Genomic DNA, 15,902 nt, shown 5'->3' on the forward strand with positions numbered 1-15,902 from the left:
CGAAAAGTTCGAGACGGAGTGAGAGATGCGCAAGTCACTCCGATTCCACTAGGTGTCTCTGATAGACAATAAGAACGACATGTCCAGATGTTGGAAAGACGCCCGGGTTCTGTCGGGCAGACTGCGTAAATGAGGGTATCAGCGTCGTGCAACGATACAGAGAAAAAGGATATGAAAAAATTGCTCCTTTCATGCTGACGGAGGAGAGGGACGCATAACAAACAAGCTGGGAAGGTACGCGCAGGCACGTGACCGATCTCATCGGAAACATCGCAGCCCAAACTCCGACAATCCAAACTTTTGCGTATCGAAGTGCAGTGTGAACGTCATCTTTGAGATATCCATCTTGCACACCACTACAACCCTTCTTGTGATTCACCGCACAGATCATACAAGACATAAAGAAAATGTTTGGAGGTTGGTTCTAACAATCATGACAGAAGAGTCACAGACAATGATACTAACGTGCATGACAGCACCACCCCAACCATCCAAGCAGGAGCTTGCTGCGGCTGAAGCACAGACTATGACCGATATCAAGTGGACAGCAGCCAGCGCTGTTGTGCTTTATTTCTGTAAGAGCAACCAGAGACTGGGTAGTATACAGATGTAAGACTAACATGTTGCCTGTAGCACCTCATCTCGTCGAATACGTCTCGAAGCTCTTCTAAGCAACGACCCTTCCTGCGATCATGAACTTTTCCACGCCACCTTGACGCTGGACGTAAACAAGCTTAGACTCGGAGACACCCAGCGATATACCAGCAAATTTCTTTATAACATGTGCGCAAGGGATGCGCTTGTAACTATACTTGTCTATACTGTAGGCTCTACATATTGAACGGACACAAATACCCTTACCGTATACATGTTATTGACACATATTTCTTGAGAATCGGCGGGAAATCACGGAAGACCAACTGGCATATGCACGATGATATCAAAACCTAAAACACTGAGTGGCCAGGACAAGTGAACTTGGTGCTTTCAGTCAGCTAGAAAGGACTGCTATGTGAATAAAAAAAATCGATCACCAATGCTCCAACGCACACTATGATGAAGATGAGATATTATGCAACGCTTAATTGTACGTCTTCTATGTATCCGTCCGCTGCTTGGTATCTCACGACGCCCGACTTTCGAAATATAACCTCCAGATCGCCTATGAATCGTACATGCCGAACACGCCACCGCATTATGCTCTTATCGCTTTGTCGGCCTTGATTGCTGCGCCGTCTCCCATTCATCGTACTCGTCTCTAGTGTCGTCGACCCATTTCTTGAGGTGCTCGAGTTGTCGGTCGTAGTCTTTGAGCAGCTACAGTACATTGTTAGTGTATGCAAGGCGTCATGAAGCTGGCTTCTTACCTTCTCTAGTGCCTTTTGATCTTCATCTGTAAGGAGTTCACCATTTTGTTGCTGCTCAATTGTTTTGCCCAGCTTTTCGGTCTCCTCCTGAAGGATACGCGCCCGCTCGCGCACACCAGACATACGCGCCCAGATCTCTTCTTGCCGCCCGCCAAGTACGGGATCGAACGTCTGCTTCTCCAACTCGATGAGCTTCTTCTTCAGGTCCTCCTCTGGCTGATCCATGACGTATCCTCGGTTACGCAGGATCTGGACCTTGGTTGCAAGGGCTAGTGTTCGTTGTGTGAAAACGATGTGCTTCCGCTTTGCTTCAGTGATGCGCGAAGCTACAGTCAGCTCGTGCGCGTCTTTGAGAAGTGACAGACTGTTGTTGATCTCGTGCAGTCTGGTCCGGAGCGCGGTGACGGCAGCTGCTTGTTGCTTGATGCGTTCTCCAACCTGTTCAAAGCCGCGGGCAAGCACAGGAATGGCACCTGGGCTTGGCTTCTTTGACAAAGCCTCCTCCCATTTCCGTTCGTCTTCGCCTTGCGAGGGCCCGTAGAAGGGCGCTTCTTCGGGCTTGACCGAGTTATAGAAGTAGTATTGGAAGACGCATTCAGGGTTCTCGGGGTCCCACTTGTTGTTGAGAATCCGTATCTGCTCGATGACCGACTTCTCTCCTAACAAGTGTTAGCATAGCTTCAGCAAATGAGTTGAAAGGTTCATACTGTGACCGGTCATGTAGGCAGAGCCAGCAAAAGGTTGTGCAGAAGACTGGCGCAGTTGCGGAAGCCCTTCGCGCTGTTGCTGAACGCTTTGCGCCTGTACATTGTTGAGAACAGGTGCTGGCTGCAACGAGGCGCCGAATAGGCTATTGCCCATGTTTGGCTGTTGCTGTTGCCCCTGTTGTTGTTGCTGCTGCTGCTGCTGCTGCTGGGGTTGGCCGAATAGACTCGAACCTGCATTTTGCTGCTGTTGCTGTTGTTGCGGCTGGCCAAACAAGCTCGATCCGGAGTTCTGTTGCTGTGGTTGTGTTGATCCAAACAAGCTATTGTTGTTGTTGTTATTGTTATTCTGGGGGGCGGTCGATGACCCGAAGAGGCTGCCAGACTGTGTCGCGTTTGACTGCTGTGGCTGTTGCTGCTGCGATTGACCAAACAGACCACCAGCTGGTGCTGTGGTGCTTCCAAAAAGAGTGCCCGTCTTCTTCTCCCCACCAGCCGTGTTTCCAAAGCTGAATGACATGTTGTATAAAGCCTGGGGTATGCGCGTATCCTCCTAGGCAGATTCGATGGTGTTGTAAACGAGTGGTGCTGTCCGAAGTCGCGAATGGAAGAACTTCAGATGTTTGTTTTCGGTCGCGCGTGGGTGCGCGAAGAGGAAACGGCGGAGACGCTGGCGCAGGGATAATTCTCAAGCAAGCTCAGTCTGCGCGCATTCTGATTGCCGAGAGACGTCAAATCCGTGCAAGAGGTGTAGTGGAGGTGCAGGTTAAATGGTGGGAGCGTGTTGTCTCTCACTCACAAAGGACAGGCACCAAGCTGCGGCCGATCGCATCCCTGCCAGTTTTAGTGAACCGCCAAGACCGAGTTCCGCGACGACCTCACGAGCATCATCTTCAATTCATAAGCAGATAGCCCGCCATTGGCACCTCACCCTCAAGATGTCGTCGCGCCAGCCCAGGTAAACTCTCTCTTCTCGTCTCATAGCTAGCTCCAAGCGCTAAATAGTTTGCAGGTTCAACCAGCAAGCCCTCATCGACACCACCCCTCTACCCGACGACATCCCCAAGGTCAAAGAGCTCGGAGCCAGTTCTGCGCCCCTCCTAAGTGCCTCGTTCTTCATTGGCGCGCGATGCAAGGCCTACAACGATGATTACATGATGTGCAAGACTGAGGCCAACGGCCGGGGAGAGTTCGACTGTATGAAGGAGGGCCGTAAGGTCACCAGGTGTGCGGCTAGCGTGTACGTACCAGCAGAAGGCCCCCTTCTATACCTTGGTTGTTGACACATATGGCAGTATCAAGGACATCAACGAGAACTGCCTGGCAGAGTTCCGCACCCACTGGCAATGCCTAGAGAACCACAACCAGCAACTCTGGAACTGCCGGTCAGAAGAGCGCAAGCTGAACAAGTGTGTGTTCGAAAAGCTGGTATGCTGGAATATCACTCTGGCTCATGTCCTTCACTAATATGGTTTTAGAAATTGGAGAAGACGATACCAGATGCGCCCAAGGGTGAGACCCCAGTCCACCTGCGCACACGCAACATCTTTGCGACTCATTAAGCTTTGTACATATTTGCCGCCGGAAAGGACACCAAGGATAAATGAACGACATCACCTGAAATGTGTGACTATGACAAAACACTGCATGACTGTTTGTATTGTGACAGCGGCCCATTCTTTCCTACTGTATTCCATAATGTCACTTGGCGCATCTCCCGACCATGTTACGAAGAAGCTCGCCTTTCTCTTTCTGGGGTCTAGCATTCCAAGTCTAAATGTCTATGTTCTATTGTATGTGTGGCTCGCTAGATTTTATGCGAATACTTCAGGGTACTTTATGGCGCAAGTGAATTCGAGTGGTTCACCATTTACCATCACCGCAATGCTTCAATCTTCACTGTCACCTGCTATTGTTCAACAATGCAGCTATTATTTTTAAGTTCTCGCCATCTCGGCTGCAGCTACTCCTTACGGCTTCCCTTCTCTCACCCAAAGCCACCATCTACTTCTCCGTCATCATACCTTTGACATCCTTGTAGCACGTTTCTTGAGTATCTACTACTCTAGTTGTCGCTCTGGTTCCATTACGCGTGTTATCGGATCAGTCATGTCCAACCCCTTCTGCGATAACTATGTAGACGACGCCTCTACTCCGCCCACCTCACCAATCTCCGATGGCATATCCGAGCCTATCGATTGGAATAACCGTAACTTGGTGTATCTTCTCAGCGTCTTGAGACCCGAAGAGGTTGCAGCCGATATACTCGTCTTCGATCCTCCACTTGAGGTTCTAGAGGATCTTACATACCCCTTCCATCTGCAGATCCACAAGAAGGCTATCTCCAACCGCACCGACAGTTGTCCATATTCCAAGGACGCTCCCATCTGCACTGGGCGCCCTCAACCATGCACGTTGGTTGCTGAATCAAACCGCGAGTGCTTGAGCCCAGAACTCGCTCGTCGCTCCCTCGCTTACGATCTGCTCTCTAATATCGAGCTCGTCGACGCTACCATTGCCAGATACAACGCACTTTGGTTCATTCATAGCAGCGATGTGGCTACATTGGAGTCTATACTACGCGCCATGTGCGAGATGATCACTATTGCAGACGACGAGTGGCAGGGTCGCCTCGATCAGCTGTGCGGCATGGCCGCTGGAGACTACACTGGCCAGTGTGTCGATGGAGACTGTTCCGCGGAGACACGTCTGGAGTTCCATTTTCTAATGACAGGCAGGATTGCTTTGGAGGATTGGATCCGGTGTGTCGGTGCTTGCTTGGGCATGGACCCTGAGAAAGAAAGGGCAGCGCACGCAGAGGTGTACGATGAGGCAGGCAGCTTCCTCGCTAGGGCATTCTATCAGATGACAGGTTAGACATGAGGGTTGTGGGGACTTTCGAAGTCATGTTTAGGATGGATGGAAGCGAGCGTAGGTGAGGATGAAGCCTCCAGACATACACATCGCCAACACGTCTTTACCATTCGAGCACTTTCAATACAGTTATCTAGGCTTCGTGGAGCTACTGGGTATCTCTATCACACAATCGTAATCATTACCACATCTAGTCTTAAGCCCTCCTGCTGCTACCGCCACCACCTCTCGCAGCACCTAAGAACCTATCTCTCAAGCTACCCCTATTGGCCGCAGCATTCCCCGCCGGCGAACTCCGCAGAAAAGAGCTACCTTCAAGAAATGAACTACTCCCATCCATACCAAAGCTACTCCTTCCATTTCCCAGATCGACCCCGAGACTGACTCTTCCAACCGCAGGATGTCCACCCCCAAACAACATACCACCAGGCAGCCCCGAGCTTCTGCGACTGGAATTACGACGTCCACTTGAACGGCGCCTTGTTGAGCGTCTCGAACGCACAGAGCTGAGTCCAGGTGGAAGAGCGCTGGTATCCATGTCGCTGTCATCTTCGAGTTCAGAATCCGTGTGTTCGTAGCTCCCAGCTTCAGGAACATCGTCATCGAGATCGCGTTCATCTTGCAACACGCCTGCCATTTCCGCCTCTTCCATCTCCAGCATATGAGACACTTCTGCTTCGAGCATGCTGCCTTCTATGAAACTATCCTCATTGAAGGGTACAGTGCTTTCTTCTTGGACGTCGCCACTGACTTCACTGCCCTCCTCCTCCTCCTCCTCCTCCTCCTCCTCTGATTCTTCGTCACTCGAAACTTCAGATGCACTGGGTGTGCTTTGTGCCTCAGGGACTTCATCGTCAAGATCCCGTTCTACTTCTCCTCCGGCATCTTCTTCCATTTCTCCTCTTTCCCTTTGCTCCTCATTTGCAGCGTCCTGCTGTGCGGCTGCTAGGTCCATCATTACTTGCTCTCTGCGCTGCATCATCTCTTGCTCCTCCTTCTCTAGCCTTTCGTCGTCAATCGCTTGCAGTGTTTTGGTGACACCAGGCGGACGCAGCCAACCCGCGCCAAATCTGCGGACATTGAGTTTGCGCTGCGCGATTGTGTTTTCGTCGGCAGTCAGGCTGGATAGGAGATGGTTCTGGTGGCGACGTGGGCCGTGGTGCGAAGTTGGCCGTCGGCTGTTGTGGCCATGAGATGTGTCTGGTGGAGAGTGCGAATGGGTGTCCTCAAAGGCAGCGTGGGTGGTGTGGTGGGAAGGCCAGAGGCTGGCATCCTTGGAACATCGTCAATTCAGTTCTAGTGTTGCTTAGGTCTGAAGCTTTAGATGTTCGCTTCTTCAGTTGAAGCAGCCGAGACATATGTAAAAGTACTTACTGGGCGCGGCGCGATCATGGGTAACGAGAACATCTTGAAGCTTGTATACCCCTCAACAGCACGCTGCAGGGCGGAAAGAAGAAACCGCCAAAGTACGACGGCGCGGGTTGTGCGCGTCGAGACGCGTCGTTTGGTGTTTCCTTCGTGCTTGCTGTAAGCTGATGGCCCCACCTCGGTTCGTCCTAATGCAGGAAGGCGCTCAAGTCGGCGCCAGCAGGGCTCTACGTACGCTCTCCATACTGCCCTCCACTCCACCCTATACATCTACCTTGTCCCGTAGACTATTTAGAGAGCTGGATTCTTTTGTCAGCTGTACCTCTATCATGGGTAACCACAATTCTACTCGGTCAGCATCACATCTTCCTTTCAGGACCGAAATTATGTCCTAAGGGTCCTGAGGTTCATGCTACTTAGACTTTAAAAGTCATACCAATTTCCCAAGCCTTCGTTTTAGAATAATCCAGTTGGAACCTCGACGTTATGGTCGGAAGGAAATTTTAGTATTTATATGCTTTTTGGATAAAAGACGATGGCGGAGTGGCACATGTTTTCTGGCCTTGGTTGCTGTGAGCATCTGCTTAGGATTCCCAAAGGACGTACGTATGTACTCCCGTCTAGATAAATGGATAGATACTGTGGTATTTCGTATGCATGAGCTGCTTCTTCACCTGGCTACCAAAGAGATCCATGGATCTGCAAGGATAATATGTTGTCTGTCCTTGTTTACATCACATGCTCGCAGTATCCAATACCCGGGCTGCTTAAAGACTGACCGTGTAAAAGCGTACAACCGTTCTCTGGATAGACCATGACGCTATCAAAGCAACATGGAAATCACAATGATCTTGGTGATTTCTGAATGTCATGAATCACCCTTACGTTTACGAATTAAAAGGATGAGAACTAGAAGCCATTTGAGTCAGAACTGGTGATACTACTCGTAAAGATATTGCAGTATTTTTTGAGAATTTTAGATCCAGACACGATCAAGTCAACTCTCCTATTACTCGCTTTTTGCTCTGTTCAACAACAAAGGGAGAGAAAAGCCAGACGCTGGACTCCATATTGGTCGAATCAAGATCGATATGCAAACATCGATGGGCTCGGTCAAAAACTCACCGTGAGGGACTCAATCACCAAGACCGTAACACATTCATGGAAGCCGCATAGACTCGAAGAATTCGTTGTATCGGCCCGAGCAGGGACGACTGGTACCATACCCGGTATCAAGAAGATTCAAGGAATACATGAAACCTACTGTGTACGACGTTGATCCACAAGAGAGCCCCAGAACCTCCGGAAGCCGTTATAGGCGCGCTGAAAGATTTGACATATTAATCATGTTTCGTCCGTGGGGGTGGATTCATGATCAAGTGTCGGGCTTGTTGTCGGCCGCAAAAAGCGATAGTAAGCGCTTCGTAGCAATGAATACTACTACAACGAGGAAATCCCTTGCGAATGCAGTTTACAAATCGGGCAGCAATATGTCGAAAACGGCTGTCATATCATCGTTCAATCGGCCCTGCATGAAGTCATGTTCAGCCTCCGCGGACACTAATCGTGATGCGTACTTGTACCTGTACATCCTTCCAGATCGAAGGAGAACGGCGCATCTCCACCTTACTATTCCCGCTGTTACATTCGAACGTCGTCAGCCTTTGCTGCGCTTGGAATTAATCGTCCTTCGTCTACGGCACCACTTCGGGCGCATCCATGCATCTCTTCCACTTTTGCTCCGGCTTGTCGGTCACCTCCGCCTCCGACATCGCGAATCGCGGATCCAACGATTCGCAAGGACGTGACACGCGCCGGTACGAGGCTGGTAGTGGGCAGGTACGGACGCGATGTAGACGTAGCCTATCTTAAAAAAGCATCTCATCACCATAATCTCCGCGTCCGTCAAAAAGACTATTTTGATATGGCATGGCTAACGATGCGACATCTGTGCGATCCGTCTGCCGTGCTGGGATCCCCCATTGAGAAGTCCCGGAGGTGCGCCCGCCGCACGAGAACGGTTGCTTGGCTGCTAAAGCTTAATGCTTACTTTGGCGCTAGCATCGCGCATTTTAGCCGCTTCGCCGCCCACGGACGGGTCGAGATTCCAGGCGTGCAGCCCATGGCTTGAGAGGATGCGGCATGAGCAAGCGAAAGTAAACAGGCTGAGATGTGTGGCAGTGACGATCGAGAAGCCGCGTCGGAACGAAACACGGTGAAGAGATTTCGGATAGCGGGTAGCGGGTAGCGGGAATGATGCCTAACTGCGGTTCAGGCATGCAATCGAGGAAGGGAATGTTGATCCTTGCAGCATTCCACAGAGACGGCGTTCTCTAAGCTGCAATAGCAGAACGTATCCCAAAGCATAGCTATGGTAAGAAAAATAGGTTGCTCTAGTTGCATCTTGCTACGACTAAGGAGAGGCTGGCAATACCGTAACCCACAAGGCGTCCGTATGGGTTGGCTGCTGCTAAGAACATATTGCCGTAGTGCAAAAGGCACGACGCAGGAGAGTTTTGCAAGTGGAGACCAGCCTATTCATGTGCTATGTCGAGAGGTCCTGTCCTTGGAAAACGAAGCTCCGCTTACAACCTGGACGCGCACTGCACCAACACGCGCGCTAGCAGTGTCCAGCGTCGAGAACTTTGCTACGGAAACGTAAGAGGCGCCATTTTAGGGTTGCAATATCACCTGAGTGGCTGGCTGTGCGTCCGCGATAACGGTATCATGGGAATGCTGCAGATTGTCAGCAACAGCGACAGGGTGCAGTTCGTTCGCGTGTGGGAGGAGAGGGGTAAGGATCCTATGTACTGAGTACTTTCCCATGGGGCTGCTTTATACCAGAGCCACTTATCTGCCCGTTTCCAGGACCGTTGAGTTCGTGTCGTGCCGCTGAGCCCACAATCACACCACCTGGATACTCAATGTAGAAAAGGCGTCCATCTCAATACAGAATGGTAGGCTACTATGGACCTGGTCCGTGACGTTGTGGGCAGGGGAAGGCGACGAAATTGGGTACGCAGATATTGCCGAAGCCTTGGACATGCATTGTGTTGCACCTGAGGGGTTTTGTGTGGCTCGAAAGGTGGTGTTCTGGCAAGCAGGCTCATTCGTGCGTTTGGTAAGCGAAACGATTGCGAATACAGTGCATACATAACGGTTTCTCTTCGTTGGAGCATTAATGTCCGGCTGGTTGAGTCAAGCTTCAACTCATCCCAGTGTTGGACAGATGGTATCTTGACCAACGGCTCTGCAGTCTCACCAAGTCACGTATGACGTATCGAAATCTTAGGAGGGTTTTTCTCCTAGTGTATATATTGAGGCTCGTGCTTTCTCAAGTGTGGCCATAATGTGCTGTAGAAGTATTCGAGGCGTTTTACGTATTTCAAGCATAATATCGGTTCTAGTGAATATCTTCACAGTCAAATCAGTTCTGCTATTGGGTGTCGTACCTTAGATAATACGAATATCTTTATGTATAACAACGATCTCATCGTACATGTGTGTGTGTGTGTGTGCTACATATGAGGGACATATGTGGTACGTTGGTGTAGCTTGTCAATCGTGGCGAGACTGTCTTGCGTCGAGTTGCTCACGGATGTCGTTGAACAATTCTACGCTCCACAACATGTACGAATGGCCACAATCTTCGAGTTTGGTAAGCCTGGCGACAACTACCTTGTCTAAAACTATCTTACACTTGGATATACCCAGGCTCAAGAGAATTAGACTGTCGAATGCAAGAGAGTTCTAAAACCTGAAGCCTTCCTATATGAAGACCCTCGGTATGTACAACGAAGTACGGTTAGCCTTCCAAAGCATCAGCGGGCCGTCGCCACTGATACTACCGATTCCTTCCGGACAGGTGCAAGCCGCTGCTGCTGTGCTACACCCTCCCCTCTTAGAGTTGTTTAGAGATGTCAAGCGGCTGATGTTGTGGCACGGTAGTAGCACACTTGTGGCATAGTTGACTGTACGTGTAATGCATGCGGGTGTATACGGAATATCTTACACGTCTGGGAACGTGGTAGTTGCATGTCCCTACCCAATGCCGGTGGGGTCTGCATACTAATTGTGTTACTGCAAAACGTACCATGGTCGACTTGATATGTAAAGTACGGTACGGGAACGCTATCTTATCAAACAACTATCTACCCGCAGGCCGCGACTGCAGACGTTGGTTGGGACTATGCTAGGCACGGTGTGCTTGATAGGGTGTGGGGGTTTCTCTAATCTCCATACTGCAGGATCGCCCGCAGGGGAAGATTGTTCCTATATGTGGTCTGGTGCCAGTTGTCCTGGTAGTATAATACCTTTTGCTATAGCACGGCGCAACACAGGGACTCTGTACGTGCAGAATTTTAGAAAAAGTTTGCATGTCAACCACATCTGAAGCAGAGGTCAATCCTCTCGACTTACAGGAAGCACCTGATGTGAGACCGTGCTTGTATTCGAAGCACCGTAGAACAAAAGTTGATAGTTGTCAGCTTGGGCGACTGTTAAGAAGGTCTGCTTCTGCTCCTAGGCTGACTTGGCGCGTGTGTCGGACCTCTGCCAGCGAGTATCATGCCGACAGAGAGCCAATGACCAAATATCCGCAAAGCCACGCGGAAGCCCGGCCGAGCAAAAAGCATCATTAAAGTAGCAAAGATTCGTGTCAGTCTACCAGACTGTAGGTGAGTTTGCGACGTAGCAGCCTGCGCGTTTTGTAATATCGTACTCTTTTTTTCACATGTTACAAACACATTCGGGGTTAATCCGTATTGCTTAAGCATCAATTTGTGTCATGGAGTGGGATATGGCAGCTCGAGTAGTTGCATTCCGAGAAACCCAGCGGTGTGCGTCCATCGCCACTGGAAGCGGGGGCTAAGGACTAAAATCCTGGGGTTCAACAGGGCGGATGACGGCAGCCTAGCAACAGCTCAGATATGGATACGTGTTGCGGCAGACTGCGTCCGAAAACCAGAACGAAATTTGTGTCTGAACGCAGAGTTTACAAGTCGACAGGCATGGACAGAAGCTGCAGCTGGACGTGCGCGACGAGGAACCCTGGAGAGCCTGAGTGGTCGATCAGCCCTGGAAACTCTCTGTCATGTAGGCGGTCGATGGCACCATTCGAGGCGTCTGGAAAGACGCCCAGGTGGCAGAAAGACTTGGCTCGGTCTGTCGGATGAGACTCCGCGAGAAGCCAAGTCCCAGACTGGCGTGGATCTGAGGCGTGCATGGTGGACAGGCCTCGACGCAATGGTGCAGTATGATTCGCATGGCCTGGCTGCAAGGCGTCGGACACGATGCAATGTTTTGATTGAGCACAAACGGCGCAGTTACACGGCAAGCCGACTCCAGCCGCCTGTCAGAAGGCAGCGCACCCAGACGAGTAAGGCGGTATCAGCGTGTTGCAGGGTGATGAAGAATCTGCAGCTAACGGGTCGTGCACTCGACGGCGCAGAGGTTCAAGTACATCTCCCGTGGTGGACCGCATGAGTTTCGCAATGGAAGAATAGACAATTCAATACCCTTGGATAGTGGAGTTTGAAAAATTGAGGCATAATGGGTAGCGCCGAGTCCAGTGCTCTGGGGCGTCGGACAGCTGTGGATCGGCCTGGGTAGCCGGGCGGGCGACGACGCTGCCACTTGCAGACAGTCATGGAATCGATGTACCTCTACAAAGGCGCCCGCTCCGTTTCTTGGTGGTGTCGTTCGCATGGGCAGGGATCATTCGACGTTGGTTAGTAGTAGCCTTAGACTGCGGCGAACCTCAGTGGGGTGTTGCTAAGAGAAATACCGCCCTCTATTCACTCGTCCCCATAACCCACCTTCTCCCTCCTCCGCACCCCGCTCGCCTGCCTCACTACTCCCCTCACCACCTTCCATCTCACCCACCCCCATTCGCCCTCTGCAGCAGTCTTGGTCTCATCGTCCTCCGCTGCCCCTGACGCGTCTCCCCGCCCGCCGACACCTCCGGTGCGCAACTTGGCTCGCGCGCTGTCTCATTGGACAATAGCCGGTCGTGCTCATCACTTACGCAGCGCTGACCTGCACCCTTGGTTTTGCGAGCAGACCCCTCATCAGCAGTGGCCACGACCGATTACACGCCCACACTATTCCCATTGCTAGCTTTATAGTCCCAGACTGTCGCTTCCTTTGACCCACGGGTTATCTCTGTCCTCGCATCTCCTGCACACTGCCCACTCTCGTTTAACATCTTGATCGACCGCGGGACCCTCTTCCGGCCCACAATTCCTTACCCAGACGTCTGTCTGCCCACCATGGACACGATGCAGAACTACAACACCTTTGTTAATCCCCAGGACCTCGAAAACCATGGCGACTTCCCAGACTCGTTCTGGCAGATGCGCATTGACCCAAACACCTTCTCGCCCTCGTACGATGCTGTTGGCGTGCTACCTGGCACAAGCGAGCGCTCCAGCAGGAAACAGGACTCGGCACTTGACCTAACCTCTTTCTCCACCCAAGGCTACCCATGCATCAAGGCCGAGGATGAGTTCAGCAGTTTTGTAAACACTGCCCAGTCTACACCCACATCCAACACACCCTCACCACACGACAATTTCATCTTTAGCAATGCCAACTCCCCAGGCGAGTACAACCGGGACCAGAGTCAGACCAGTTCCCCCGAGACTTGCAATGATTCCCTTACCAACGACAGCTGGCCTGCGATCCACATCCCGCAGGCTGTCGAGCAAGCCAAAGTCTTCATTGCGCTCGACAAGAACAAGAACCGGGCCGAAACTCAAATCAAGACTACCGTGACGATGGACCCGCTCGCTCCGCACTTCCAGTGGATTCGCTTCCCTCGCCAAAACCTTGCCAAACCAAAGCAGATGGCCAGCACCGAAGAGGTCGAAGCTAATGAGAAGAACAACTGCACTGCCCGTTTGCAGCTTACTCTCGTTCTGGCGACTGCCGTGGAAAAGCCCGAAGGACTGGACCGTGCCTTCCGTCGTGCTCGAGGCGAGGAAGCGACCCCAAGGCGCCCACGTGGCGTGGCCATCACAGATATCGCCAAAGATGACCGGTGTCACCCCCAAAATGGCGGTGCAGTCATCATCTGTGAGGGCTGCAAAGAGCGCGAAGCCAAGAGGTTCAACCGCAAAAAGAAGCGCGAGGCAGATGATGAAAAAGAGTGGTCCAACTACGAGGACGACCGCATCATCATGATTAACGAGAAGGAGTTCAAGAGGTGGCAGGACAACGAAAACACTGATTACTCTTTGAATGCCAAAAAGGTTGAGTTCGTCATGCGCATAACATGCTACTGCAGGCATCAAGAAGACAAATCACCCGTTGGTTACAGGGTCATATTCACCTTCAAGGACGCCAACGAAAACGTTCTCGCACAGGAGATCTCCGAGATTGTACAAATCACAGACGACCACAAGAACAAGGAAAGCCCCTCAGAAGCCCTGAGCTCCTTGACCATTCCCACTGGGCCACACGACTCGATGCCACTTCAGTACACTGTTCCCATGTCCGAATACTCCCCGACTGTCTGCAGCAGTCAGTACTCGTTACCCACGACGCCTATTGTCCCGCAAGCTCCTGGACTGCCGCACTCGCAGAGCATGTTTTTCCCACGCGAGGCACAGTACCCCCGGATGATGAATCCCACTCCTGCGACTCAGGCTTCGAACCAGGCTGGTATGGGCTTCTATGGTGCTGCAATGCCGGCACCTGCGCCTACACAACAATATGCCACTCACCAGCGCGGTCAAAGCTACTTTTCACCAACCATGCTCAGTCCCACAGGGGACCAGATGTCGGCTCAGGCTGGTTACGCCCTTCACCGCCCTCATTCTTTGGATAGCTTCCCGCAAGCGTACAACTTTCAATTCTCAACACAACAGTCGTATCCTCAGATGTACTCGTCACAGCCGCCATCACGTGCCACCTCTCGGCCAGCATCGCCAACATGGGACCAAGGAAGGGGCGCGAAGAAGATGCGCGCTCAGCCTGGGTTTATGTTGTATGAGGACTTTGAGGAATGAGATCTTGACGATACGAAAGCACGAATTATGAATACAAATACGGCGCCATGTACAGCGGGCATTTGAGTGGCGTTTTCGGAGTTCTTCACTTTGATGTTTGATGATGATCTGGGTGGACGGTTTTCTGACATGAAACAATTCTAGCTTCGGCCACTTTGGTTTCTGGAAAAAGCGTTTGTTCCACATGAAATCTCATCTGTACTTTTCTTCGCTGTCAGATGTCGTTCTTACGGGCGAATCAGCCATAGACTTTGTTCTGTTACTATAACTTTAATTACTAGACCAGATCATGTATCAATTCTCCTTACTACTAGTTCCCTCACGAGGACTGGTAGATTCAATGAATCGTTTTACAATCAGCATACATATCGTGCAGGCCTCAGTGCGTGATCTTCAGCAGAACAGGGCTGAGAAGGCGCTATAGGTTGTACCACCCTAGATCATGATATTTTATTTGTCCTGGCTTGGCTAATTCCAGCTCACAAGACATCTGCAGGATATTCATCAATGCCACCCCATTGCATGAACAATGCATACCTAGTACAGTTTCGGAGAGATGTGTGATTACGAAAAACAGCAAAAATTGATTGAGAATTTTAATTCGCAGCATTCGCAGTGCTCGCTTGGTTGCAAGAACGGGAGTTTGCATATTGGCTTCAGCTCATCCGATGCAACAGCACTACGAACATTATGGAATCGGACGGAGCCAATGGATACAGACGGGCAGAATATGGCAACATGGAGACCTAAAACAGAATTACTGAGAAAAATTACTCCTTCACACCCTTATCGCCAACAAGCGATAGTAGTCAACTCCCACAGTAAAGGCCTATCGTGTGCTCGCATCACCTTCCTTCAATTCGCCCGGCTCGCTACAACAAAACGTGTTCGATGCCGGAATGCTGGTATACAGCGGCCGAGCTACGGAAGTTAATATATGGTAAATTGGATGGTGTGGGATGCGCACCACATACGTCGATAAGAAGCAACCGGCAAGCTAAGCAGCATGTGCCCTCATGGTTCAGAACGCGAACGTCGCAGGTACCCGAGCATGACCGTATGTTGAGCTCCTTTGATTTTTGGCCATCAATATGAACAAGGCATAGCATGACCTGAGCCTACCCCTTTCCATTCGACACTCGGACGGATGGATGTCTAAACAACCTTTCTTCGGGACCAGGGGCGTTTAAGCAAGTTAGGATGATGGCGCTCTCATAATGTGTAGTGCAGAATCTCATCGAACGGCAGATCATTATCTCATTGTTGTACCAAAAACTATATGTTGTGTCACCAACACGCATTCATTCAATTCATCCGAATCCTTCCCAGAATAGCCGACCAAGTCAAAACCCGAAAACAAAAGTAAGAACCCCAAACACCATTTCGAACTCCCAAGATACAGAGATAAGGGGAGACATTAAAAACAGAGAGGCTTCGCAGCACATGCTGGGGGCGAATGGGAGCCAAATAGTCCAGATAGAGTTGAGGTGAGCTTTCGAAACACCAGGACCGGACTGTATCAATAGCAAATATTATCGCCCTCGGCTCTTGACAGAATTTGGGGCGCCGAGATGCACAAT

At 51.0% G+C, this 15,902-nt stretch overlaps 4 protein-coding genes across 4 annotated transcripts; 2 read left to right on the plus strand and 2 right to left on the minus strand.

Moving 5' to 3' along the window:
• Nucleotides 1–1,203: 1,203 nt before the first annotated feature.
• On the minus strand, nt 1,204–2,591 carry GT037_003106 (nucleoporin nup44; the record flags this gene model as incomplete). The annotated part of the gene is made up of 3 exons (XM_038928153.1): nt 1,204–1,317; nt 1,368–2,026; nt 2,075–2,591. 3 exons carry the CDS (start codon nt 2,589–2,591, stop codon nt 1,204–1,206), a joined length of 1,290 nt encoding a protein of 429 aa, XP_038789431.1.
• A 418-nt stretch (nt 2,592–3,009) lies between these two features.
• GT037_003107 (nadh-ubiquinone oxidoreductase kda subunit) lies at nt 3,010–4,948 on the plus strand (the record flags this gene model as incomplete). The annotated part of the gene is made up of 5 exons (XM_038928154.1): nt 3,010–3,029; nt 3,084–3,311; nt 3,367–3,499; nt 3,550–3,583; nt 4,014–4,948. The coding sequence occupies 5 exons, from the start codon at nt 3,010–3,012 to the stop codon at nt 4,946–4,948; spliced, it is 1,350 nt and encodes a 449-aa protein (XP_038789432.1).
• A 193-nt stretch (nt 4,949–5,141) lies between these two features.
• On the minus strand, nt 5,142–6,352 carry GT037_003108 (anaphase-promoting subunit 15 mnd2; the record flags this gene model as incomplete). Its single annotated transcript, XM_038928155.1, has 2 exons — nt 5,142–6,218; nt 6,320–6,352. The coding sequence occupies 2 exons, from the start codon at nt 6,350–6,352 to the stop codon at nt 5,142–5,144; spliced, it is 1,110 nt and encodes a 369-aa protein (XP_038789433.1).
• Nucleotides 6,353–12,582: 6,230 nt separating this feature from the next.
• Nucleotides 12,583–14,322, plus strand: GT037_003109 (uncharacterized protein; the record flags this gene model as incomplete). Its single annotated transcript, XM_038928156.1, has 1 exon — nt 12,583–14,322. One exon carries the CDS (start codon nt 12,583–12,585, stop codon nt 14,320–14,322), a length of 1,740 nt encoding a protein of 579 aa, XP_038789434.1.
• Between the last annotated feature and the right edge of the window lie 1,580 nt (nt 14,323–15,902).

Source organism: Alternaria burnsii (assembly GCF_013036055.1).
Source record: "Alternaria burnsii strain CBS107.38 chromosome Unknown 746, whole genome shotgun sequence".
In the NCBI taxonomy this organism is placed as follows: Eukaryota; Fungi; Ascomycota; class Dothideomycetes; order Pleosporales; family Pleosporaceae; genus Alternaria; species Alternaria burnsii.